The following is a 27,818-nucleotide window of genomic DNA, read 5'->3' on the forward strand; positions in this document are numbered from 1 at the left end:
TTGAATTGGGATGTACTGTTGATAATTAGTTTGGTTTTAGTTAAAGAATTAGTTCATCCAAAAATGAAAATTAGGATATTAATTTCTCCCTCTTAAGTCCAATCTAAGAGCTCCCTCACCCTACATAGTAAGCATTGGTCCCAACTTGTTAATGTCCAAAAATACCCCCAAAACATCCTAACATTTATAATGCCTTATGTAAATCATGTTTATACAGATTTATGACAAGTTTTGTTGTTTTGGTAATGTCAAGTTAATGGCAAAGACCAAAAACAGGTTGTGATGTATTTGTTTAGGTCAAGTTGTCAGAAAAATGTCATCTCTGCATTTTTAAATGTCATAACTGAGGGAATTACACTTAATGACAGTTGTTACAAGGATGCACAAAACCTCTTTGGGTGCTCAAGCACCTGCTTTTTTTCTCTTGGAGAGAAAGTGCCCACATCCTCAACTCTCCACAACCCAAATGGGCTGCGAATTGTTTCCTTGGCAGTTTGTGGGTCCTTCACTGGGCCTTTTTCCCTTGGCAAAGAAACTTTCTTAAGACATCTGTTTCTTTCTCAATCTGCTAGCTTGTAGAATAAATTTTGGTGTTCACTTTTTTATAAAATAAAAGATTTTTCAAAATAAAAGATCATTCACACTCATTAATAATTAATAAAACGGAAATAATTAATGATTTTCTGTGCGGCCCAGTACCAATTGATCCACTGACTGGTACTGGTCTGCGACCCAGGGGTTGGGGCCCACTGCTTTAAATGCTTAAGTTTTCTGCATTTACCTTTTTAGCTTGGAAAAATATCAATAACCAGGTTTCCATGCACCTTTTATGTCCATTTTGTAATATCTCATAAAAATGATTAATGGAAATTTTTTGATAATGCAAAATACAATATCAAAATCCATGAAAAAAAACTCATACACAGAACTTAGTAGGATCAGTTTTTGCATTCAATGAGAAAAACATGCATTAACTATGATGGAAACACATTTACTGACTAAATTCCAGCATGTACATAAAAAGTCATGTGATTTTAACAAAAACAATAGGATGTGATATTACGGCATTAATGGACAAACCAGTGGACAGACCACATTGGAAAACATCTGAAATGTTGTTTTGGTCATTATAAAATGTGCCAGTTTGTCAGCCAGTGACGATTTTGTTTTCTTTGACTCAATGGATGGAAACGGTGCGTTATTCGCAAATGTTTGATTAGCATAAGTTTAATTCACATTTTTGGTGGAAACATAGCTAAAGTGGATATCTCGAATTAACATTCTCACTATAAAAGCAATGCCAATTGCAGTAAAATAAAAGTTTCTGTAACACTTTAGGTCACAATACATGTATTAACTACTGGCCCATTACCTGCCTATTATCAAGATATTACTCTTCATGAGTTATAAAGTATGATCTTATTTTACATCCTAACCCTACACAATACCTAAACCCAACTTCAACCTTACCTTAGTATTAATAAAACAGCTAATTAGTAGTTTATTAAGCTAGTCGTGCTTGTGACCCAAACTAAAGTGTTACCAGTTTCAGAAGATGAAATTCACATTGACCACACAAAGAAACGACTTTACATTTTTTTTTACGGTGCTGGTGTCATTGCTTTATTTGCACACAACCACTGATTCCAGTTAAAGAGATCAAAGTAGAAAACGTTAAATGTGCCACTAGTGTCTGCTCAAGCTTTCAAGTGTTACGTGCAACCACAGACATTTACCATTATGCAACAACAGTGATGAGAGAGAGAGCAATTCAGGTCACAGAGTAAGTCGATTCACCGTCTTCACCATCCAATTAAATAATACTGTCAAACTACACAACATAAAAAGTGAAGAACATTCCAGTGATATTGCAGGACAGGTCGGTTCGTTTCAACAATATGTACAGCACCACAATGGATGAACAATGTAAAAAATAAGAGGCTCGATTTCGTAGCAAAATATCTGTACATTTAAAAAAAAGCCTTTTTTTTTGTCCAATGAAATGTCTTTGATTTTTGTTTTTAAAAAAACAGCAAACTCTTTTCCACTGCTCACAAACGTCACATGAGATAAAACCGGTAGGAGAGCAAGTCTGTGATTATTAAAATGAGATGTGTTTGTACGTACAATGTCATACCGGTAGTGAATGCTTAGTAGTAAACATGTTTAAGTCTGCAAGAGAAGCACCTCAATAGCATTACAGTACCAAGTCCAGCGCTTCATCCATATTTAAAAAACAAAAACTAACATAAGTCCAGTTGAGATGATCCGAGTTCAATGTTTAAAGATAAAAAATAAAAGTGCATCTTGTAAATCTTCCCCAAAGAAAAACCTGCAGCTTTAAAAACTGAGGTAAAACAACACAAGTTGGCCAAAATCCAAGCCTCATTCTGCTCTTTCGTGGATATAAAACCCAAATGTCTTTGTAGGGTTTTGTAGGATCCACAAAAATCAATGTTCTCTCCAACATGAAACATTTCATTAAATCGAGATTCCAGATCCCAGGTAAGCAGAAGTGTTCGTGTCACTTTTCTTCATCTATCCTTGGTCTGAAGTGTGCTTTTGTGTGTGTGTGTGTGTTTGTGTTGTTTTCAGTAGATTCAAAAGCTGAACAATGGTGGCTAGCATGTGCTGATCTCCACGGTGCGTAGCTGAAGGTGCTGCACCTCTAAGTTTCTTCTCCCGCTCCTCCTGAGAGCATCGGCCCGTCTGAAGGGTTGGTTGCGCAGGTCTGAGAAAAACAGGTCAACAGTTATTGGTGGAAAAACAACTTAAGGGAGGGCCTGCGTATATTATAATGATGAGATGAGGCTGAAGCAGGCTGATGTGTGATGTTTGGTTAGTTTTAGAACAGTTTAGTAGGGATGCACAATATTACAGCTCCATTATTTATTTTTGTTGATATTGGATATGATGGCTGATATTGGAAACTTACAGTTGAAGTCAAAATTATTCACCCATATTATTTTTTCTTTTTCAAATATTTCCCAAATGATGTTTAACAGAGCAAAGAATTTTTCACAGTATTTTCTATAATATTTTTTCTTCTGGTGAAAGTCTTATTTGTTTTATTTCGGCTAGAATAAAAACAGTTTTTATTTTTTTTAAACCATTTAAAGGTCAATATTATTAGCCCTCTTATCCGCAATAATTTTTTTTTTTTGATTGTCTACAGAACAAACAACTGTCATACAATGACTTGACTTATTACCCTAACTCGCTTAATTAACCTAGTTAAGCCAATAAACGGCACTTTAAGCTGAATACTAGTATCTTCATATCCAGTAAAATATTATTTGCAGTCATCATGGCAAAGAGAAATAAATCAGTTATTAGAAACGAGTTATTAAAACTATTATCTTTTGAAATATGTTAAAATAAATTTGCTTTCTGTTAAACAGAAATTGGGAAAAAATATACAAGGTTGCTAATAGTTCAGGAGGGCTAATAATTTTGACTTAGACTGTAAACGTGCATTCTCATGGTAATGGTTAAGGTAATATTTTAGGGCATGGGTAATTAATCGAAAAGTAATCGAAAATCAGAACCTATAATCGATCAAATATTTCCAGGTCAATTTTTTCAATTACTTTCCCAACAGCGTGTGGAGTCATGTGACCCCACTCTGTTAAGGCTACTTTATACTTCTGCATCCAATGCACAGGTATGGTCTAGTGCAGCCTTCTTGCGCATACTGATGTACCTCTCAAAAAATGTCGCAAGTTAGCACTACATTGACGATGATTGGAAGCTGCACCAGAGACGGCATATTTTCCATTACAATAAAATAATTATTCACATTAAATTATTTTACAGAAGATTCAAGTTTAAAATATTATTTACAGGATATACAAGAGGTATTTTATTTATTTTAGTTTTTGATAAAATATATCGTACAACAAAAAATAGATATTGTGACAGGGCTATCTATATGTAATATTTGGAATTTTAGGGGGGGGGGCACTTTTAACATGAACCAATTTCATGTTAAAAGCGATGAAAATAACCTATTCTTTGGCATAAAAGTGTAATTACTGAATCAAGACAAAGGAGCATTTTCAAATGGCACTTAGAGGTTTTTGCATCTGAACTCTTATATATACTCTTATATATAACACTTCTATATATATATATATATATATATATACACTGTATATATAGTTGAAGTCAGAATTATTAGCCCCCCTTTGAATTTAGTTTTCTCTTTTAAATGTTTACATATACAGTACATTATAATGTTGAGACGCTTATATCCATTTGGTATATTTAAAATGACTAGTGTATTACTTTGAATTTATTTCAACAAAATTTAATAGAATGTTGTAAAAACCTTTTTCTGGAATCCAGTGATATTGGATATAACAGCTCATACTGAAAATTTAACTGTGCTCACAAATTTCCCACATTTTTACATTGACTTCTAGAGAGCATTAAATTATGGAATTAGCAAAGACAGTCTTTACAAAGCACCAGTAATATAATATGTTTTTAAATGTAATCTTCAGCAAATAAAAATGTAATATTAATTTTTCATACAGCAGAACAGATTATAACATTCTGACTGGAAAATAAAAATTTATGGTTTTAATTTATAATGTTTTACATTAAACTTACATTGTTTTTTTGTATATTACACAGTATTTAACTGTAATATGAACTGTATTTTACTGCAGGACAGTTATGCAGTATGTTACTGTATTTTAAAGATGCACTATGAAAATAATTCATATTTACAGTTAAGATATGCCGTACTGTAATTACATATACGGTAAATACATATTACGTATATACATACGGTATTTTTGCTGTAATAGATTTACGTAAGTTACTAGCAAACTGCTGCCAGTAAGTTACTGTAGATTCTATAGGAAACTGTTAACGGTGTTTTAGAAAAAATGACATGGAATATTTTTAATTTTGGCCATTTATCTGATATCATATGAGCCAGAATTTTTGCTAAGTCATGATATGTTGAAGGTGGTTCCCAAGAAACACATTTCGCTTGCAATTATATTAGAACTACTTAATGGGAGGACAATTTTGTAAGAATCAATGACTAGACGTGAGTAGGATGCATGAAACAAAATGCGAAATGGAAAAACTAGAAGCATGCATTTGGCAGAGAATTCACCCTTACCCATGTGAATAGTACATAAATGAAGAAAGAAGATATAAAGGAAGGAATGGAGGGAAGACGAGCAAAGAACAGACGGACATAAAAGCACCTTTCTGAGGGGACAGAGTTTAGTTTAGTAATGGAAGTCCTCGGAGAGGGCAGGGTCACAGAAGAACCGCGAGCCACGTTTGGCTGATCGAGCGGTAAAAGGGGCGGTCTTCAGCACTGCAGCAAAACAATAGCCAATCACAACACAGAAACACCAAAAGCTACAAGCTTTAGAAAAAAGGCTCAGAATTAGACACAAACTTCAAGCCTCTAAACTCTTGTAATGCTAAGCAGCATAGCGTCTACAGCTACTCTACGTCTACTATCAAAATAACAAGAACGATATACACTTGGGAAAGCAGATTCATTCGTCGTATGTGCAACAAGATGAATCTGGCTCTGGTTCTTACCCGTAATGATGTCCTCGATGGCTCCATCTTTGCCTTCATAGACGAGGCGGCTGTCTTTGCCTTGTCTCTTTCTTAGCTCGTGAATAAGTTCTTGCTGCTGCCGCTTGCCCTTGTGAGATGGCGACTGGTGTTCGGGCAAGATAAAAGAGGAAAGTACATCCAGTTATTGCACAAAGCTTCTCTGTAATCTTTACACTAACCAAGATTTCTTTAATGTACATTGTAGTGCACGGTTGGGTAGGTTATTAGCACAGATATTGTATTTCAGAAGCGTGTTAATTGAATTCAGTTTGATTTGATCTTCATTTTTTTGCGTATATGCATTTAAATCAAAATTATTAGCACTCATGGGATTTTTTTTTTTTTCAAATATTTCCTAAATGAAGTTTAACAGAAAAAGGACGTTTTCACAGTATTTCCTGTAATACTTTTTATTCTTGACAAAGTCTTATTTGTTTTATTTCAGCTAGAATAAGAGTTGTTTCTTTTAAGATTTTTTCAACACATTTCTGAACATAATAGTTTTAATAACTAATTTCTAATAACTTTTATCTTTGTCATGATGACAGTAAATAATATTTTACTAATATTTTTTAAGACACTACTTAGGGCTTGGCCGATAAACGATATTATATCGAATCGCGATAAAATTTCTGTCAATACCAATGATAAACTCTGGATATTTTACTCTATATTGATCTAAGAGCCAATCACACAGCAGAAATGTGCAACAATGGGAATCTAAAAGTGTGTTGATTTCAGAGATTTACCGAATTGTTGGCCATTGAAAATTTATCGGCCCGAAAATATGTTGTGCCGTTTAATGGACCCTTTAGTTTTTGTGGCTTCAGTCATTGTTGGGGTGCGCTTTTAAATCTGAAAGCATTAACAACTTATACCGAAATACATATCGTTATTTTTCAATATGGGAAATAATTATCAAGATTGTATTCTTGCCATATCGCCCAGCCCTAACACTAGTATTCAGCTTAAAGTGCAATTTAAAGGCTTAAGTAGGTTAACTACAATAATTAGGCAAGTTAGGGTAATTAGGCAAGTCATTAAAGTGGTCCCTTGCTATAACGCGGTTAACCTCACAGTTTCGCAGATTTTTGACTTGCATTTTTTTTTACATTGCATTGTGTTCTGCGTCCTGATTGGCTGTAGACCATTGTCAATCAATCTCCTTCGTGTCTCCTGTACAGTACAGAAAGCGTTCAGCTTGCCAAATGAACATAAATCTTTTGGTTTTATTCTATAATACTGGACTTTTTTCTCTGAAGGTTTGAACTTTGAGAGTGTTTAAACAAGAGAGAAAAGTGTTCAAATGTTAATGCCTGTCTGAGAAAAGTGTATAAAGCGTGAAGTGAGGGGTTTTATTGCCTCAAACTTTTACTATTATAATAGTAAAAAATAAAGCGGACTACTTCTTGGATTTCACCCAGGGCTTAATTTGTGCCGGAATACGCCGGATCCGGAACCGGCAACTCCGAAATCTGATCCGGCACCTTATTTTACTGATCCCCCTCCTCAACCGCCCTCCTCCCCCGTCCGCTGTTCACTTTCACTTTCTTCCGTGACTCCCCAACCCTCTGCACTTTCGTCCGCGACAGCAACCTCCCTCAATATTGTTAAAATGTTTAAGGTCAATCACACATATTAGATCTTACAGCCAAAATACAACAAAAAAGAAGAAAAAAAATTATAGGTAGTATTGTAAAAGATTCCTTGCTTTGTTAAACATAATTGAGGAAATATTTGAAAAAGAAATTCACAGAAGTGCGAATAATTTTGACTTCAAACTGTATGTACTCCATCATACCTGTTGACTTTCTTGTTCCTCCATCATGGCCTCCTGTTCCATAAGCTTCTCCATCATCAGCTGCTCCTGCCTCTTCCTCTGCTCGTTCTCTTCATCCGCTTGCTAAAAGAAACACATATTAGATCTTGTCCCTGTATAAACCAGACAGTCTTGAATACTGATATTTCCCAGACTCACCCTATAGGACTTGATGAAGCGGACAAACACAGGGAAGAACACAGAGGGTGGCATGGTCTTGGCGCTCTCCCCAAAAAACTTAACAGCTTCGTCAAAGGCATCCTGAAATCACACGCAAGCAACGTGAATCATTATCATGCTGGTCCTACTACCAGCTAATATATTCAATCGAAAATGCGTAAAGAAACAATTTTTTTCACTACCTGTGCAATTCTAGCATCATCCAGGAGCTTCTTCAGCCTGGCCTCGTTGTGATGGATGAAGTCTTTGAGCAGAGAGTTGTGGCCGTGCATGCTGTACTCTCTTTTAGTCAGATCCATACCTCTCTGTAGCTCTCGCACATCCAGGAGAACATTCTCCAGAGAGACTGCAACATAGGGTTAATGAGATCCACCATCGAAAACGGACATTCTGTAGCTTAATACAGTACAATCCCTCTTCATATTTCTTCCTGCATGCATTAAGTGAAGTTTATTCATAAACTAATTTCGAGAGGATCACATGCTTATGATTGCTTGCAGCTGGACCTGCATTATCCAATTTACAATGCACCAATCAGACGATTCCTAAGCTTCTATAAATACCCTAGGTTACGTATCACAGCTATCTTCGTTTTGAAGAATCCCCCCTTCCACCCCTACTCTTCCTCCTTCCTAGATGGGTGGCATGGAGGCCAAATGCTTAGCACTGTTGCCTCACAGCAAGAACGTCTCTGGTTCCAGTCTTTACCAAACCAGCTGACGTTTCTGTGCGGAGTTTGCACGTTCTCCCTGTGCTCACGAGGGTTTCCCCCGGGTCCCCAGGTTTCCTCCCACCATCCAAAAACATGCAACCTAAGTTTATTGACTAATCCAAATCAACACCATAGACATGCTCCTACAAAGTAGTTATCTCTTTAAAGAGCAACTACTATCTGCTCTTCAGCCACCATGACAGGGGGGTTCTCGAGATCTACCTGAGCTCAAACTCCCCTCTCACCTTGCAACAGGAGGAAGCCCCGGGCTCGAGGATCTTATGAGCTCAGGGCTCTCTCCCGAGACAGCATGTCAAAGCAGCTTATAATTAATCAGCAGTTAAGTGTGAACTCTTACAAAATAGTGTTGTTTTAATGTTTTTAAATACACAATTACGTATGCCTGTAATGGTTTAATTAAGGTATTTGTTATTCATTTAAAATTTTAATGCTTTTACATCACTTAGTTTTTTACATAAGATCCTTAGAGGATAAAAATGTCTTTGTTAAAAAATCATAAAAATAACATGTTTTTTTTTTTTACAGATTCACTATAAAAAATGTATTTGTGTTTGGACATATTGAAGCAATTGAGTTAACTTATTAGTTTTTACAAATTTAAGTGGATGGATTAAATATAAAACAATTAAATTGTCAAAAAAAACTAAATAATTGCGTTGTTTCAACTTATTTTAAATAAGTAGTTTGAACAAACAGTAAACATACTTTTTTGAGTGTTTACTGATTTCATACGTTTCTTTATAATCATTAGCCCTAATGTTAACCGCAAAAAAGGGCTTTAGCCATTTAAATTACAGTTTGCCACTACATAATGCCACTTTTAATTAATATTTTTAAAAAATCTATTATATACTAAATCTATATAAGGAAAAAACTCTGATATTCATAACAACATACATAATTATAATTACAAGAAAAAACTACAGTAATATTTGCTCTACAGGGTAATCCTGAATGCATGTGCCTAAACATTTGTATATTTAAGAAACAAAAAAGCATTGCCGACAAAATGGAAGCCTGTTAAATAATGTATATTATTTAATAATTGCAGTTTTAAGGTGTTTCAATATGGGATTTTTTTTGTCCAGAAGGTATTGAGAGCAATTATTTTTTGTACCAATAAAATTTCAATATAAATACACCACTTATACTGTAAAAAATGCTGAGTTCCACATAATTCCTTCATCTTGTCCCAACAACAATTGATTATTCATTAATTTTTCATCTGCTTAGTCCCTTTATTCTTCAGGGGTCACCACAGCGGAATAAACCGCCAACTTATCCAGCATATCTATTACACAGGGCACTTCCAGCTGCAACCCAGTACTGGGAAACATCCATACACATTATTTCACACACATAGACTATGAGCAATTCAGTTAATTCAATCCACATATACCATATATCTTTGCACTGTGGGGGAAACCGGAGGAAACCCACGCAAACACAGAAACGCTAACTGACCCAGCCGGGACTCGAACCAATGACCTTCTTGCTGTGAGGCGACAGTGCTAACCACTGAGCCACCGTGTCGCCACAAATTGATTAAGTTAAATTAATTATTTTTTACAAATTTAAGTAAGTTGAACATAAAACAATTAAGTTGTCCCCCCAAAAAACTCAAGAATTGTGTTGATTCATTTTTAATAAGTAGTTAGAACAAACAGCAAAAATCTTTTTTTGATTGTAGGCAAATGTATGCTGTTTTTTAAAAAATTGTCACAAAAGTGAAAATGAAAAAGACAAAAATGTCTATAACGATACACAAATGTTAATATTAACGATTTTAGTAAATAAGTCTTTGTTTACATAGCCTATATTTTTATTTTAGCTAGTGTATGTCATTTTTGTATTTATTTAATTTAAATTAGTTATCAATGTGATTTGTTCATTTTATTAATATTTTTGTTAAGTTTTAGTTTTAGTCAACAGTAACACTGATTGATGAGTACAAAAAACCTTTTCCAATTAAAGTATTTGAAATGAATTATATTTAAAAATGAAGATTCTGAGGCTGCGTGGACACTCACCCGCAGCAGCTTTCTCGATGTAGTGCAGCTCATTGTAGAAAATGCTCACAATGGGATATTTCTCCTTCACCACATTGGCTATGTAGTGCAAAAGTGTCTGTTTTCTGTCTGTGGACTTGGTCTCCAACAACTGAAGGCAAGACACATAACAGTATTATAATAAAACAATAACATTTCAAAAAAAAAAAGGAGTGCATGGAATGAGTTCCAGTAGTTACCAGATCCAAGCTCTGAAGTTTGAAGCCATAAACAGCTCCTCTCTTACTGCTGTTCATGTAGTTTCCCAGGGCCAAAATGATCTGGGATTACAGGCATCACAGGAACATACAGATGAGTTATTATTAGAAAGACATGTAAGACGGCAAGAGTCTCGTTTGCAGTGTTATATAAAAGTGACTTACCTCAAGGATTTTCTTTAACTTCTGGGATGATTTGATTGATACAGATGCAGCTATGATAGCATGAAGTTGCTGTAGAAAAAGTAAATAAATGCATAAATAAAATAACACACACACAGACTCACACTCTTGTATACATGGTTTACAGGGACACTTCATAAAATGTATTTTATACCATAAAAACTGCTTTTTATTTGGCCCAACCCCTAAACCAACCCTCACAGGAAGCCTGTGGCAAATTTTGAATGTCAAAAGCATATGTATGATTTTTAAGCATGTGGAATTACAGGGACACCAGGTGTGTCCATAAACCACCTTAATGAAAAGTACAACACCCATATCCATATCATTACCACAGTTATACCCATGTCATTATACAGCCTTATGTCTCTGTAAACTACATAGACCTGTACACACATGCTCACTTGTATATATGGTCTACAAGGACTCTCTATAGACAAATTGCATTTTATACTGTAAAAAATGGTTATTATTTGGACTTACCCTATTCCTAAACCCTCACATGAAACCTGTGGCAAATTTTGAATGTCAAAAGACCTTGTTAAGTATGATTTTTAAGCATTCACAATTAAAACATGTCCTCATAAACCAACTTTATAGAGTACAACTAGATTACACCAAAGACTGAAGAATACACAAGAGATGTCACTCATGTAGTTTTGATTGGGGAACAGTGTAACGGTCAATATGGCGAATTAAGCCCTGCCTTCTAGTACAGGAGCCAATCATCGATCTTTATGGACTGTCGATTCTCTGGGTGAAGGGCTAAGACCAGACATGACTTTCTGCAGATTTTGTGTGATTCAAACATTTACAAATGAAACTAAAGAGACAGTGTTGTTTGATTTGATTGGCGATTCCTAATATGAAATTTAAACGTAAGCTTGGCAAGCAATTTTGGAGAATTTGATGTTTCCCCATTTAAACACCCTATCATACCCTAGCATTCTGGCTGAGAAGCATTTCAAATATGGACACCGTGTGAAATTACTTGCCTTAAAAGAGACTTTGGTTATACCCACAGTATACCTTACAATTCTGTGTCCTCATAAACCACATAAACAATTACACATACAAACATTTTCAAAATACTTCATTCTGTGTGATTTAAGTCCCGTTTTTCTTATTGAGACCAAAAAATGTACCCATAAGTTCAAAAATGACTGGTATTGCTATATTTATGAGGACATTTGAAGAATGAGGACATGAAGAATACATGGTACACACACATTACTCAATCGCTTAACTTCTCTGTCCATCTTACCGGTGTGAGCATCTGCAGGCTATCTGTAAAGTTGCCCATAAAGGCCATGATGGTCATGCGCTGTGGCAGTCTTTCGATCTTGCTGAAGAGCATCATGAAGCGGTCCTCATCAGTGAGTCCATCCATTGCCCGTCGTTCCCGCTCATACTGACGAAGCACCTTCACCTCAGTCTCAGTGGGCATAAACCGCATCAAACACTCCACGAAATCCACCGGCACCGTACGCAGGTCAAACCTGAGAGAAATGAAAGAAAACGATGAGAACGCTACTCAATAAGTCAACCCAAAACCAAATCAAAAATGTAACTATATTAACGGCAAATAGGGAACTCACGTCTGGATTGCTTTGCAGATCTCCTCAGGGCTCTTGCCTGCTTTGCGGAGCGTGATGGCAAGGTTTTTGGCTCTGTTGGCCTCCAGCAGTGATACTTTATTGGGGCCCTTTTGAGGAGCCTTTTGTTTTTGCAATGTCATGTCAACGGCAGGGCCCTGGGCTTTGGTCTTAAACATTTCCTCAAACTCATCAACATTCAAATCCTACAAACCAGAGAGATCTGTTAAGCTTCTATCCACAGCTTTCATTAAACAAAATAGTTTGGTGTACAAAATGTGCCCAAAGTCACTGCAAACATAAATGTAAAGAAATAAAGAAAGCTTTTTGAATGAACTATACTTTTTAGACAACCCAGGCTCAATCTGAAAATGTACCGCTATATACATTTCTGGAGGGCGCCAAATATATCCTAGGATGTACGTTCTTTTGCAATTTTTGTTTTTGCGAATCTACCAGAGGTTGCTGTATATGCTCTTTGAGATCTCAAATTTCTCTCGTGAGTGCCATTCACGCCTGCTGTCCTTGTGTAAATCCACCAAAGGTTGCTGTCGACTGACTGACTGACTGAGTGATCGTCTCACCCACCCTTCTCCTTCCCTAAACCCAAACAATAGTGATTCAAAAACACAGATTGAACCAGTGTGTCTACTGCTGTTCCTGATTGGCTTGTTTACCCACACTGGGTACAACCAATCCTGACACTGTGTATTTTTGATTAAGTTGATAGTTAGTGTAGTTTAGTAAGATGACTTTGGACATTTTATTTTTAAGATTTTTTTTTCATATTTTTGTTTATTAGACAATATTAGAGGGGATTTGAAATTAGTAAGACTTTAGCTTTAGCATCACCCATAACCAATCTTTCTAATTTATATTTTGTTTTGGTTGTTGATAGTAAATATTCTAAATAGCTCACTCACTGCTTCACTAATCACCACCTATAAGAAATCACATTATTTGTACAGCAATTTTTGTTTTTGGTTCTTACTTTGAGTACAATTCTTTTTGTGTGTTTGTTTGAGCCAGATCCTTGGTTAAGTGTGCAACCCCACTCCCCTAGATTTCCCAGGGGTTGCAACATTTTTTGGGGCTCGTTCGGGATAATTAACGTCCCAAAAGTTGTTTCTGAGGATTTTGGTTCTACTGATACTCAATTCTTTTTGTGCCCAAAATAATTTTGTGGGTTATACTAGAGATAGTATTAGAAGAGTGAATTACTGATTTGTCTATTTGCTTCTGACTAGCTTGTAATTTGAAAATAACATTGTCTAATGTGGAAATTTTTCTTAGTAATTCTTCACTCGAGCAGTTTGATAATTGCTGCAAGAATGATCTCTTCAAAATTGCAGAGCATTTCCAAATTTCGGTCAGTCGCCAGTTTCTGAAAAAACTCACTGCATCACTAAACACCACCTGTAATAAATCACATTATTTGTACAGCAAATCTTGTTTGTGGTTGTTACTTTGAGTACAATTCTCTTTAAGTGATTGTTTGAACCAGGTCCTTGGTTAAGTGTGCAACCCCACTCCCCTAGATTGCCCAGGGGTTTTAACACTACATAATTCGCGATTTCCAGAAATGTAAATAAGGCTATGTTTTCAGAACGAGCCTATGTTGCCCATTTTCATTATATAATCAATTACAGAGGCACGAAATGGAATCCCACCCTAATTATTTTCTCATTTAACAACCTGTTCCACCTCGAAATACATCAGACTTTTGAAGTACATTCAGCCGTGAAAGGCTTTTCATGTTTTACTTTTTGTACGTGATACTGGTTGACAACAGTTGCAGAATGACTTATAAATGAGCTTACACTAAACTCGGCAATAAACACCATCTGGCATCATCATAATACATATGAATCAGTGACTCAGATTGTGAAAATGAAGTAGAAGTGGTGTAATACAAGCATGAGTTGGAAATCACACATTTCACACATACCTCCAGGATCCGTTCGTCATCGATTTCATTGAAGACGGTGCCGTTGATCTGATTTGGTTTCAGAGCCACCCAATTGAACACAGGCATGCGGAACTTCGTTTTGATTGGCTTTTTGATTTTCACGGCTGCCAATGAAAAGAAAAAGGGGACTGTGACTACAAAAAACATACTAACTACTCAACTACACTACAATTAACGCAATTAGAAGATATGTATGTGCGTGTTAAGCAGAAAAGCACAAAATGATTATATCATGACAGTGAATGAAAGCCATGACAAACAAATGGAAACCTACAGAAGAGCTTGAATGGTCCATCTTTGAGGGCAGGAGGAAAAGAGAGTAGATAAAAAACAAATGTTTAGAGAGTTATAAAGCACAAAAGTCTAGGAAGAGAAGGCAGAAAATGTTTGTAAGTGCCAAGAAATGCTGAACAAGAAGAATATACAGCTAGGCAGAATCTTGGAAATTATACATTTTTTATGTTTTTTATTTATTTTATTTTTTTTAAAAGGATAAGAGATTTCTCAAAATTTCTTTCAATTTATTATTCCAAACTTTTGCCCAGTAGTGCAGTTCAGCTAAACAATAAAAAGAATCAAAACAGAGAATTAAGAAGTAAATCTGCAATGACAGATCCACACTTGCATACACATGTATATACATACCCGTCAAGCCAGAGTTGAATATGACGGTTGGTGTGCCGCTGCCGGGCAGAGGAGGAGCACATGGAGGAGGAGGCGGAGGTAAAGGAGCAGAGATCTCAATGGAATGACCAGGAGGTGGAGGTGGTGGAGGAGGAGGAGGTGGTGGAGGAGGTGGGGGAGGCGGAGGTGGTGGCGGAGGTGCAAGAGCTTCTGATGGCCCATTAGGAACTGGAGGAAAAGAAGAGACAGTGCTGACTGATGACAACAGGCTTGAGCACATCTGGATCCACTTAAACACGTAATGACAAAAAAGGACTAATTAGGTTTGAATGTTTACACATTGCTACTCAATGTGTCAACAACTGAGGCCACAAATAGCATTCATTAGTGGTAAGAATGAATGTTGGCATAATTATCTTGCAGTTCAGTGGCTATAAAACTGTCATTCACTGTAAAAACATGGTAAAATAGGTTGGGGATGTAGTTGGCAGATGTCATATAATCTATAGGTTTAGAAAAAGAGTATTAATAGTTCTTGGACTTCAGTTAGACTTAATTTAACACAAAAATACTTTTTTTTAAGAGGGATGTATTACTGGTATTAAATCACATGAGTAGTTTTATTACGGTGGCTTGTGAAAGCCAACATACTGTTATACTACATAAACTTATTCTTCTTCTTCCGTCTTCTTCCTAGACTATTTTAAGAACGCATCTTCTCCTAGACCATTCATTAGAGGTGTGAACCTAGACTGGTCTCACGGTTCGGTTCAATTATCATGCCATCGATTTGGTTCAATTCGATATTTCGGTGCATCATGGTGCATTGACGATGCTTTCCATACACAGTGTTGTATTTTAGGGGGTGGCTATAACAAGCTGTCTGTATAAACACACACACACACACATGGACACACAGCACTACAATGTCTCTCATTCACACACATACACAGACATAGACAGCACCAAACAAACACATGCACACGCCACGCGTGGTTGCTTGCTCACTCGCTCGGGAGCGATATTGTGAGACCGCTCACTCCTGTTAAAATTACACCAGAGTTACCGACCGCTCCTGCGCTTTTATTCGCAAATTTATTCCTGCGGGAATGCATACAGCCGAGAGGAAAAGAGAGGGAGGAAAACTCACGCCAGCAGGTGAAATGGGCCACAGTGAGAGAGAGAGAGAGAAATGGAGTACTTTCATTCCCTCAATCGCTGAGAAATAGGGGCTTCTGCTGTAAGTGCCAGTGAAAGACTTTCCAGAAAACACACACACAGTGAAATTTTTAAGTAGTTGGCGCCTGTAGGGCAACCCCATACCGCACCGTAGAAACTGTCCTATACACTTCCATTGTATAAAAAAACTGTCATTGACTTTTGACATCGTACATTAGACATACTAACAACATACCAATTCATATTAAAAACATACTAACGACATACCAATCCATACTAGCAACATGCTAATTCATACTATAAACATACTAGCAACATGCTAATTCATACTATAAACATAATAGCAACATGCTAATTCATCCTTTAAACATACTAGCAACATACTAATTCATACAAAATTCATGCTAATAACATCCTAATTTATGCTAGAAACATGCTAACATATATGTAGCTATCTATGCCAACTGTTTCAAACTTCTTAAAAACTACAATAATTTTACAAACTTCAATTATTTAAACTTTTAAACTACTTTCAAGCCACCATAAAGTTTGTCTGTGAACTTTACTTTTGGAGTTCTTCTTCCATCTTCTTCTTAGACTAAGAATGCATCTCCTCCCATAGACCGTTCATACTACAACCACCATACCAACTCCAAACCTACAAACTACACTGAATTAAGTTGCTATATCTTTTTCAACTGATCCGACTTACAGTTTTCCCAAAACTGACCTGGAAAATTCAGAAAAAAGTCCCATTGATTTAACATTGGACCAAACATTGTGACTTCATAATTTTACGCCAGACTGTCATACAGACTGGCAATCACTGATGACCTTTCATCTTACTAGCCACACCCTAGCAACCAAATACGGCACCCTAGCAACTGTCCCATACACTTCCATTGTAAAAAAAAAAAACTGCCATTGACTTTGCATTGGACATACTAACAACATACCAATCCATACTAGAAACATACTAATGACATACCAACCTATACTAGAAACACACCAATCCATACCACAAAACATACTAATCATACTAGAAACATACTAACAATATACAAATCCATACTAGAAATATACTAACATAATAGTAAATATCTATGCTGATCCATACTACAAACTTGCTAACATATATGTAGCTGTCTATGCCAACTGTTTCAAACTTCTTAAAAACTACTTCAATTATTTAAACTATTAAAACTACTTCAAACTTTCAGACTAGGCTTTCTCAAGTCACCATAAAGCTTGCCTACAAACTTTACTTTTCTAGTTATTACTTTCTAGTTATCACTACTTACTATTATATAAGTAGTGGTCAGAACACATTCAGGTTGAGAATCACTGCATTAAAAGCGTTTTTAGATTTTAGTATCAGTATTGTCTTATATCCATAAGCTAGTGTGCTTCAATATAGTGAAAAAATTGGCGCTAGAGGATATAAAACTAATATAAACATGTAACGCATATAGTTTGTCACTTCCCCCTAAATGGGTCGTTGGTTTTATTTACATAACCTCATACTTCAGTTTCTCATCAAATTGTGACCAATCAAATGCTCTCAAGTGTCTAACATGCCCCGCCCCATTCAAGACGCTTCACATTTGATGCGCTTGAGCTCAACCATTCTCACTGGCGAGAGCGATGATAAAACAAAACGCTATTTGCAGTATTTTTTTTAAGGTCAGGAGCTACTCTATGTCCGGCCCCCTCTCTTCATGTTTCGGTTGAGATCACGTTATACATTCAATAGAAAAAAAAAAATTCACATTTCAAAGCACTTCACGGGACCTTTAAATAAACCTCTCAAAAATTTACTCATCAAGTACTCTTGAAGAACACATTCTCTATGAAATTGCGTGAGAGGCAGAAATCTGTGAGTGAGCTTTGGGCTTTGTGTCAACAGAAAACTGTCCGAAACTAAATTTCTTTCCTCTTAAGCTCTGACGATGTTGATTCTGCTTCCGCATTAGAGATTTTCTGGCCCTCTGCCACTCCTTGCAAAAATGAATTGATATAAACGTCACTGATATAAATGTAAAAGCTCAATTATAACCCAATTATAAATCTCTGTGTCAGCTATATTATACTATTTTTGGCTATTTAATAAAATCAACTATCAAATCATGTAACAATGCTACAGAAAAAGCTTCCAAATATGTTCATACACAACATATGGCATCATTTCAAGTCCATTTGTTAGTGAATAATTATTTTAACATTTGCAACTTTTACTTGTGATAACAGTTCAATCTGATGAATTGTAAAAATTGAAAATAACTGGACAGGCTTTTGTTTTTCAATAAAATCTTTAAGTTTAAGGACACCTGTGATGAAAAATCGACTTTTGGAAGCTGTTTGGACGGAACTGTGTGTAGGTATAGTGTGGCCACAGTCATATTGGAGTGATATAAACTCTTTGTAATTTCCTAATTTCCAAATAGGATCAAATCCCAGTGATTTTGACAGGAGTGTATTAACATATCTCTGTAAGTAACGTGTATAAACATGTTCACAGAACAGGTTTAGCAAAGAAACTGGGATTAAAAGATCTGTTCCAACGCTCTGTGATCAGCTGCACCTCAAGAATGAGTTTTACAAGTTTAAAGCATTTTAAAAACATAACATTTTTGTAATAAAGACAGTTAAATTGTTGTGTAATTTATAACCAATGGAATCATCACTGCCGCATGCTGTCAGTAAACGCATGTGTGTCTGTACTGTAAACTTTGTAACTCATCGTTGAAGAAAGGCTTGAATTAACTCCACCACAAATACATCGAATAACTTTACTTGGTATTTTTGACTGATAAATTGTATCTCTGCTTGATCCATGTCTGTCTCTGTCACTGACTGCTGTTTATCTGACGTAAAGTATAAGAATCAGACATGCATCTGGGAACGGTGGGTGAGGAGAACCAGCTCATTTGCATTTAAAAACAAAGGCTACAAAAACAGCTACACTTTGCTTTGATCTAAAAATGGTCATATTCTGCATTGTATAATAATAATCTGATGGGTATTTTTATCTGAAACTTTACGGACACATTCTTTAAGCTATTTCAACTCTTAAAAAATTACCAAACACTTCAACGAACTGTCTACTGACTAGAGAAAATCTCATGTTGATTGACCACAATTTTTTTATGCTCACTTTTGAATTATGCAAGAAAGAGTGAATAAATTCTAAAAATGCAAATTAAAAACATTTATGTGCTTTATTGAGAAGATTTTTCATCCGTTAAATAAATCTCCATCAAATAATCTAAAACTGTTGGTAATTTTTTTAAAGCCTGTTGTCACAAGACATTAATAAATCACAGCTTGCAGCAATTAACATTTTTATTACTGATATTTTACACTATTATTATTATTACACTAGTTTCCACAGAATATAAGATGCCATTCACTTCATGTGCTTTATTTGCAAATGTTTTATGTGATATTATAATAATTGTGCTGATATTCTAAAGGAAACAGCAGTTGATATTTTTGCATTGTATCAGACATGCAGCAAGTGTTTGCTAACTTGTATCAGTTTATGAGTTTATTTAGTTTTTAGTGTTTTGAATTGGTCAAAATTTCTTCTCAACATTTGAACGCTGCTTTGAACCTTTAGTTTTGTTGACGGCACTACTCACCAGAGGAAGCTGTCATTGGAGGTGGTGGAGGGGGAGGAGGTGGTGGTGTAACCATTGCTCGAAGCGTGCCAGTCTGAGAAGAGCTGGCAGAGCTGTATGATGCTCCAGCACAGGCTCCAGCCAAGGCCATGGCATCGGGACAGGGAGATAGAGCCATGGGTTGAGGAGGCGAAGGCAGCGGAGACACATCTCCTTCCCCATCTCCCTCACCCCTCACCTGGATCTGCAGACTGCCTCTGCGTTCCAGCTCATGGATCTTCTTCTCCAGTGTGGATTGCTTCTGAATGGTCTCATCCTTCTCCCGAACTATCCGCCGAAGAGTGTGAACTTGCGAGCTGGCGTCCCGGTACACCGCCTGTTTATGTAGAGGTGTGCACAGGTCGTTTAGCATGTAAATCATTTTACTCCATATTTTGAAATGAATTACTAACGCTGATATGTTTTAATCTCTAATCTAATCATTTGTTTTTCAAATGTTCCTTGAATGAAGCCTGCTCTGCATTTGTATGTAAGCTGTCCTTACATAGAATTACAGTTTTAGAAGTGACAATTCTAAAATGAGGTGATTTTGGCAGGGTAAAAAGGGTTTTTATTTACACTACTATTGTTTAATTTAACCAAGTAAGTTTTAGACAGCTGAACTAAATATAATAAACCTAGCCTAACCTAGTTGCAACATCTAATTTTCAAGAGGGTTCTAAATATAAAAAAATTATAAGACAACAGAGAACATGCTTTACAGTTCTGAAAGGGCGGGGCACACAGCACTACCTTTTTGATGACTTTAGGAAAGAGCACTGTGCTTTTTATGTTGCTAGGTAACCCCTGTATTAACATTCTTGGTTCTGGAGTGCTTGACGGTCACTTTTTCAGCACAGAGTTATTGTTTTTTTAACTGCACGCACACAGAGTGCTCCAACAAAAACGGGAGATGCAGACATGTGCTTTTAGGACAGTTTGGTAGTCAACAAATGCACTGAAAACTCAGCAAGTACTTGCTTCACAGACATAAGAAATAAATCTACATAAAGCTTGAAATTACTTGCCATAAAAGGGACTCTGCCGTCAAGCACTCCAGAACCAAGACTGTTGATATGTTGGTTGACTAGCAACATAAAAAGCACAGCGCACTGCTCTTTCCCAAAGTCAACATAGTGCAAGTGCTGTGCACATCACTTTTTTTCAGAAATAAAAAGCCTGTTCAGTGTTGTATTATAATCTTTTTATATTTAGGACTCCCTTGAATGTAGGTTAGGCTAGGTTTATGATATTTAGGCTAGCTATTTTTACCCATTTTGTATCAATCCATAATACTACGGGAACCATGACATTCAAACTGTTGCAAACTGTTGCACTCCTAACAGTTCCCCTTCATATGGGAACTTCAACGTGTGTCTGTTATTAAACAGACTTTTGGGAGTGCTTTAGACGACCAATCACATCTGAAGATAAGAAAACGGGCCAATGAAATGCCAATTGAATTGGCGGAGCTTAGCTCCACAGCTGAAACTGATGAGCCAATTAGGGCTATATCAGTCGGCTGCTGGAGCCAGCTCATCAGAATTGTTGCTTCAGACCCGATCTGAGACTGAAGAACCCTTCTGCTGAGCTGACTTCCAACATTGAAGAAAGCATTATTCTCACCAGTGCGAGGGAAGACGTTCTAGCGGCGGTCGAGCTGGGTTTCCCGTCCCCTTGGCGTTTCGCTGGTGACCTGAAAGAGCAGTTTTTTAAAAGAGCAGAATTCCCTAAGAGAGCACACGGTCGTGCAGCGCGTCTTTTTAAAGATGTCGTTTCGACCGTGCATTTCTGGATGCGGTGGTTTCCTCTCCCCGGATGACAGGCACGAGTACTGCGTCACATGCTTGGGGGTCCAACATGTTGATGCGGTGCTCGCGGACAGTTCTTGCCCGCATTGCGATGGCTTGACTGTTGCGCAACGGAGGTCGCGGCGAGCTCTTTTATTAGGGCAAGTCACCCCTGCTGCTCCCCGCCAAGCGGTTAGCACTCGGGCAGGCCTGAGGGTTACAGTGGGGGCTAATCCGTCGCCTTCGGGCCCGCGGACCCCTCGCTCCTCGTCAGTGCGCTCTGTTTCTGCTTCGAGTGTTAGCGCTGGTCCATCCTCTGGGTTGGCCGCGCTCTCATTAGATGACACCGGGGACGTGATGTCCATCGCTGCATCGGAGGGCGGGCTGACATGCTCTGATGAAGATCCGGACCCCCTGCCACCCTCCGGGGTTATCAGTGAGGTTTCGGATCTGGAGTCGGACATGTTAGCCGTGTTATTCCGGGCTGCTTCGGCCGTGGGACTGGAGATGGCTTGTCCCCCAGAACCGCGGCCGGACCGCTTAGATGGGTGTTACGTGGGGGTGAAGAAGGCGAAGCCTTTTAGACCCCTCGTCCCCTTCTTCCCGGAGGTACACAGAGAGCTCACGCAGGCATGGAGGGCACATTTTTCTGCCCGGTCCTCGTGCGCTCCCGCTCTCACCCTCCCTCGATGACGGAGCGGCCAGGGGTTATGAGGCGATTCCCCAGGCGGAGCGTGCTCTGTCCGCAGAGCTGCTCCACTCGGAGAGGTCCGCCCTCACTCCCTTCCAAAGCGTGCAGGTTATCTGAGTCTCTCACGGCCAGAGCCTGCACTGCTGCGGGCCAGGCCACCTCCGCTCTGCACGCTATGGCCACCTATCAACGCTACCAAGCCGAGAAGCTGGCCAAGATGCAGGAGGGCGGTTCTCCCCCAGGCTTGCTGCATGAGCTCCGCACGGCAACCGATTATGCTCTCATGACTATTAAATCGGCTGCTCGTGCCCTGGGGAAGACGATGGCCACATTAGTGGTCCAGGAATGCCACCCCTGGCTGAGCTTGGCTATATGAGAGACGTTGACAAAGCTTGCTTTCTTAACGCTCCCGTATCCCAGGCCGGCCTTTTCGGCGACACCGTCGGGGAGTTCACCCAGGAATTCTCCGCGGTGAAAAGCAGTCCAAGGCGAGGGGTGAGGTCATCTATCAGCGGGCTCGAAAAACTGCTCCTCCCGCTGCCCCTTCCGCTGCGGTTGCTCTTCGCCGAGGGCGTCCACCCGCGGCTTCATCTGCTCTGCTTTCGCTGCCCGCTCCGGCCAGGCGGCAATGCCGAGCCTCCCGCGGGACTGCAACGCCACCGCCCCAGGGCGCCGCTAAGTCCAGTAAACGGACCGCGAAGCGTTCCTGGGACGGGCCATTCGGAAAAGAGGGGACCTGCTCTTTCCTCGGTGGGGGGCCGAGGATTATTAAATCAGTCCACAACGACTTTAAACTCCTCGCTGCCGGCCCCTGGGCTGGCGGCAACCAAATTTCCAAAAGAGCAGTTTCCTCTCTCTCCGGATGCGCGAGCCCGAGTACTGCCAGTCTGGGACGCTCCGCCTTTCAGCTCGCAGCACCGGGACCCTTCGCCTCAGGCCCTCAGAGTGCAGCAGGACGGACTCCTTTCTCTCACTCTGGCCTCACCGCGGGATCCAGGGAGGAAGGTAAGAGAAATTCTCTTATTTTCAGCTCTTCCCCGGGACGCACCGCTTCCCGGGATGAGCACTCCCATCCCGAGCTGCCCCTCCGCTGGCACGTCAGTGATCGCTCCGATGGTGCCATTAGCGCGCGCTCTGCCAGCCTGGTTAGCGCTGCCCAGCGCATCGCGGTGGCTCATACGGACGGTCAGACTCGGCTATGCGATTCAGTTCGCTATTCGCCCTCCCAAGTTCACGGGTGTCCTTTTCACGAGGGTGATCCCCGTGAGCGCCCCTGTCTTGCGGGAGGAGATTGCGGTCCTCCTGGCGAAGGACGCAATCGAGCAGGTCCCTCCAGCCGAGATGGAGTCCGGGTTCTACAGCCCGTATTTCATCGTGCCCAAAAAAGAGCGGGGGGTTAAGACCAATCCTAGATCTGCGCAGACTGAACAGTCATTTACACTAAATGCTTTCAGAATGCTTACGCAGAAACGCTTGCTTCAGAGCGTCCGTCCACAGGATTGGTCTGCAGCCATAGACCTGAAGGACGCGTATTTTCATGTCTCTATTCTTCCACGCCACCGCCCTTTTCTCCGGTTTGCGTTCGAAGGACGAGCGTGGCAGTACAAAGTCCTCCCCTTCGGGCTCTCTCTGTCTCCGCGGGTTTTCACCAAGCTCGCGGAGGGTGCTCTGCGCCACTGCGGCTTGCGGGCATCCGCACACTCAACTATCTCGATGACTGGCTCATTTTAGCCTCCTCTCGCGATCAGTTGATTATGCACAGAGTCAACGTGCTTCAGCACCTCGACCAGTTGGGGTTTCAGGTCAACCGAGAGAAGAGCAAACTTTGCCCTGTGCAGAGGATCTCTTACCTCGGGCTGGAGCTGGATTCGGTTGCTATGGTTGCGCGCCTCTCCGAGGAGCGCGCCAGGCTAATGCTTTCCTGTGTAACGAGCTCCACAGGAAAATAGTGGTCCCACTGAAATGTTTTCAGAGGCTCCTGGGGCATATGGCATCCGCAGCCGCGGTCTCGCCGCTCGGTTTGCTTCATATGAGACCACTTCAGCGTTGGCTTCGCGATCGAGTCCCCAGACGGGCATGGCGCGCGGGTACGCACCGGGTGAACATCACTCTGCTGTGTCTCCGCACCCTCAGCCCCTGGACGGATCTGGCTTTTCTACGGGCCGGAGTGCCCCTAGGGCTAGTATCCAGGCATGTTGTCGTAATGACACATGCCTCCAGCACGGGCTGGGGGGCCGTGTGCAACGAGCATGCAGCCGCGGGTTCGTGGTCCGGACCCCGCCTGCATTGGCATATCAACTGCCTGGAGCTGTTGGCAGTGTATCTGGCTCTCCGCCACTTTTTTCCGGTGTTGGAGCAGAAACACATGCTGGTCAGGACGGACAGCATGGCGGCGGTGGCTTATATCAACCATATGGAGGGTATGCGCTCTCGCCGCATGCCTCAGCTCGCTCGCCGTCTGCTCCTTTGGAGTCACACGCGGCTGAAATCACTGTGTGCCATTCACATCCCGGGCGAGCTCAACCGTGCAGCCGATGCGCTCTCACGGCAGCTAGTGTCCCAAGGAGAGTGGAGACTCCACCCCGATTCGGTCCAGCTGATATGGGCGCGCTTTGGGGAAGCCCAGATCGATCTGTTGCTTCCACCGAGAACGCACATTGCCAGCTGTTTTATTCCCTGACCGAGGCCCCCCTCGGCACGGATGCACTGGCTCACAGCTGGCCATCGGGCACGCGCAAATATGCGTTTCCCCCAGTGAGCCTAATCGCACAAACTTTGTGCAAAGTCAGGGAGGACGAGGAGCAGGTCTTGTTTGTTGCGCCCCTCTGGCCCAACCGGACCTGGGTTTCGGAGCTCACACTCCTCGCGGCGGCCCCTCCTTGGCGCATTCCCCTAAGGGAGGACCTCCTCTCTCAGGGACGGGGCACCATCTGGCACCCACGCCCAGATCTCTGGAACCTCCACGTGTGGTCCATAGACGGAGCGCGGAGGACTTTGGTGACTTACCGCCCGCGGTACTTAACACCATCACTCAGGCTAGAGCACCCTCTACGAGGCATGCCTATGCCCTGAAGTGGAGTCTATTCTCTGAGTGGTGCGCTTCTCCCCGAGAAGACCCCCGAACTTGCCAGATTAGCATTGTGTTATCCTTCCTTCAGGATAAGCTGGAGCGTAGGCTGTCACCCTCCACACTGAAGGTTTACGTGGCGGCATCTCCGCTCATCATGACGCGGTGGATGGCAACACGCTCGGGAAGCATGATCTAATCACCCGATTCCTCAGAGGCGCGCGGCGATTAAATCCATCCCGCCCCCCTCTCATGCCCTCTTGGATCTCTCCTTAGTCCTGGTGGCTGCAGAGAGATCTGTTTTAGCCACTCGATTCTGTATTCTGTCATTATGACAGCTCTGCTGATCGCATTGGCGCCATTCAAGAGAGTTGGGGATCTGGAGGCATTTTCGGTCAGCGAATCGTGCCTTGAATTCGGGCCGGGTTACTCTCACGTTGTCCTGAGACCCCGACCTGGCTATGTGCCCAAGGTTCCTACCACCCCATTTATAGATCAGGTGGTGAACCTGCAAGCGCTGCCTGCGGAGGAGGCAGGCTCAGCCCACTCACTGCTTTGTCCCGTTCGCGCTTTGCGCCTTTACGTGGAACGAACGCAAAATGTAAGATCATGTGAACAGCTCTTTATCTGTTATGGTGGCCGGCAGAAGGGAAGTGCCGTGTCAAAACAGAGGTTGGCCACTGGTTAGTTGATGCCATCGCCCTCGCTTATCAATGCCAGGGCGAGCCGCGCCCTCCTAACATGAGAGCGCACTCCACTAGAGGTGTCGCTTCCTCATTGGCGTTAGCACGCGGCGCCTCTCTCACAGATATCTGCAGAGCTGCGGGTTGGGCGACACCTAACACATTTGCGAGGTTTTATAACCTCCGAGTGGAGCAGTTTTCTCCCGGTTATTGGGAAATCCCAATCAATCGGGGGAGAATTAAGCTCGGTGTCACAAACGCTTGCTGCGCCAGGCTCCCTAAACCGGAGATGCGTGCGCTTTTTCCTATTCTACTAGTAAGTTTCCCTTCCCAGGCGAACCCTAGAGAATTCCTCCGAGGCCCCCAGCATCGACTCAGCGGAGGAGTCGAGTGCATGGCTCAGTGTGCGGTTGGTATGCCCATTAGGTCTACACGCATATTGAGGATCGGTGCCAGCTATGTGCATCCCCATTTGGTGATGTCATATGCATTATTACCACGGTGTGTTCCCCCTTATTAGGCGGTCCCGTGTCTTCCCTAAACCGCTAACCAGCTTATCATATGTAGCACTCCCCCTCATTAGGGCTAGTCCATATGTCTCCTTACCATCAGGTCTCCCCTTTTAGGGTAGCAGGTGGTCTCCGCTGCGTCCTCCCCCTTCGGGGACTGGCACGCTTTCCCAACGTACTGTCGTATTTCCAAAATCCCTAGTCTATATTAGCTAGGTAAAAGCACACTTACGACCCCTGATTTAAAACTTTTATTCCCATGTAATGGTAATATGTTGGGCCTAGGGGACGTTGGAAGGTTGCGCTCTTGGTGATGTCAGTGCGCTCACGCTTTGGCTTGGCAAACTACACATCAGGGACGCGACAGGCTTAGCTGCTGTGGCGCTTTCCATACAGTCTCCCAAAAGTCTGTTTAATAACAGACACACGTTGAAGTTCCCATATGAAGGGGAACGTCCTGGTTACGTACGTAACCCACGTTCCCCGAATAGGGAACGGAGACGTGTGTCTCCACTGCCACAGCACCTGAGTCTCCAGCTGGGAGCTGAGCGATCGGCTCTTCAGCAGGCAAATTCTGATGAGCTGGCTCCAGCAGCCGACTGATATAGCCCTAATTGGCTCATCAGTTTCAGCTGTGGAGCTAAGCTCCGCCAATTCAATTGGCATTTCATTGGCCCGTTTTCTTATCTTCAGATGTGATTGGTCGTCTAAAGCACTCCCAAAAGTCTGTTTAATAACAGACACACGTCTCCGTTCCCTATTCGGGGAACGTGGGTTACGTACGTAACCAGGACGTTTCATGTATTGCTAATTCTCTAAATATGTAAACAGGGATTCCACTCTTTCATGAGCAGCAGATTCAAGGACTTTCAAAGACTATTTAGAGCACCATTCATTTCAAATCAAGCACCTTTTTAATTTCCTCAGCATATGTATAGCAACATATGTAGTAATAAAATCCTTACTGTAACATTTTACTTACACTTAATATTTACATTAAATTGTCAGAGTAATGGTGATGTTTTGAATCTGTCATTTTTAAGTTATGTTCAAAGAACTTTAATAAAATTAGTTAGGCCCAATCCCAATTCTATGCCTTAGCCCTTCCCCTTATCCCAATTGTCCCAATTGTCTTTAGCTTGAAGGCGTAGGACTAAGGGCAAGGGGTAGATCCCCTTCGAATGAAGATTTTTCAGGACCACACCCGAAACCAAGGGGTACGAAAATTTCCCCGAATACACCAGCCTCAGCTGCACCCGGAAGTAAGGAGATCCAC

The 27,818-nt window shown here is 40.8% G+C and overlaps 1 protein-coding gene across 4 annotated transcripts in view; it reads right to left on the minus strand.

Moving 5' to 3' along the window:
• Nucleotides 1-1,045: 1,045 nt before the first annotated feature.
• The window catches only part of fmnl2b (formin-like 2b), a 64,274-nt gene continuing 37,501 nt past the window's right edge, over nucleotides 1,046-27,818 (minus strand). The window contains exons 14-28 of one of the 4 annotated variants that reach the window (XM_056459672.1): nucleotides 19,785-20,139; nucleotides 14,986-15,192; nucleotides 14,615-14,635; nucleotides 14,320-14,444; nucleotides 12,375-12,577; nucleotides 12,041-12,275; nucleotides 10,759-10,827; nucleotides 10,576-10,656; nucleotides 10,358-10,487; nucleotides 7,777-7,940; nucleotides 7,574-7,675; nucleotides 7,397-7,498; nucleotides 5,575-5,698; nucleotides 5,226-5,341; nucleotides 2,648-2,731 (exon numbers count right to left, since the gene is read on the minus strand). In XM_056459672.1, coding sequence (XP_056315647.1) covers nucleotides 5,250-5,341; nucleotides 5,575-5,698; nucleotides 7,397-7,498; nucleotides 7,574-7,675; nucleotides 7,777-7,940; nucleotides 10,358-10,487; nucleotides 10,576-10,656; nucleotides 10,759-10,827; nucleotides 12,041-12,275; nucleotides 12,375-12,577; nucleotides 14,320-14,444; nucleotides 14,615-14,635; nucleotides 14,986-15,192; nucleotides 19,785-20,139 — 2,010 coding nt within the window. In that variant the 3' untranslated portion in view covers nucleotides 2,648-2,731; nucleotides 5,226-5,249. Of the gene's footprint in view, nucleotides 2,732-5,225; nucleotides 5,342-5,574; nucleotides 5,699-7,396; nucleotides 7,499-7,573; nucleotides 7,676-7,776; nucleotides 7,941-10,357; nucleotides 10,488-10,575; nucleotides 10,657-10,758; nucleotides 10,828-12,040; nucleotides 12,276-12,374; nucleotides 12,578-14,319; nucleotides 14,445-14,614; nucleotides 14,636-14,985; nucleotides 15,193-19,784; nucleotides 20,140-27,818 lie in introns of all 4 variants that reach the window. The other 3 variants (XM_056459671.1, XM_056459674.1, XM_056459673.1) reach the window with 3 other exon arrangements.

The sequence above is a fragment of the Danio aesculapii genome, chromosome 6 (genome assembly GCF_903798145.1).
Source record: "Danio aesculapii chromosome 6, fDanAes4.1, whole genome shotgun sequence".
Taxonomy (NCBI): domain Eukaryota; kingdom Metazoa; phylum Chordata; class Actinopteri; order Cypriniformes; family Danionidae; genus Danio; species Danio aesculapii.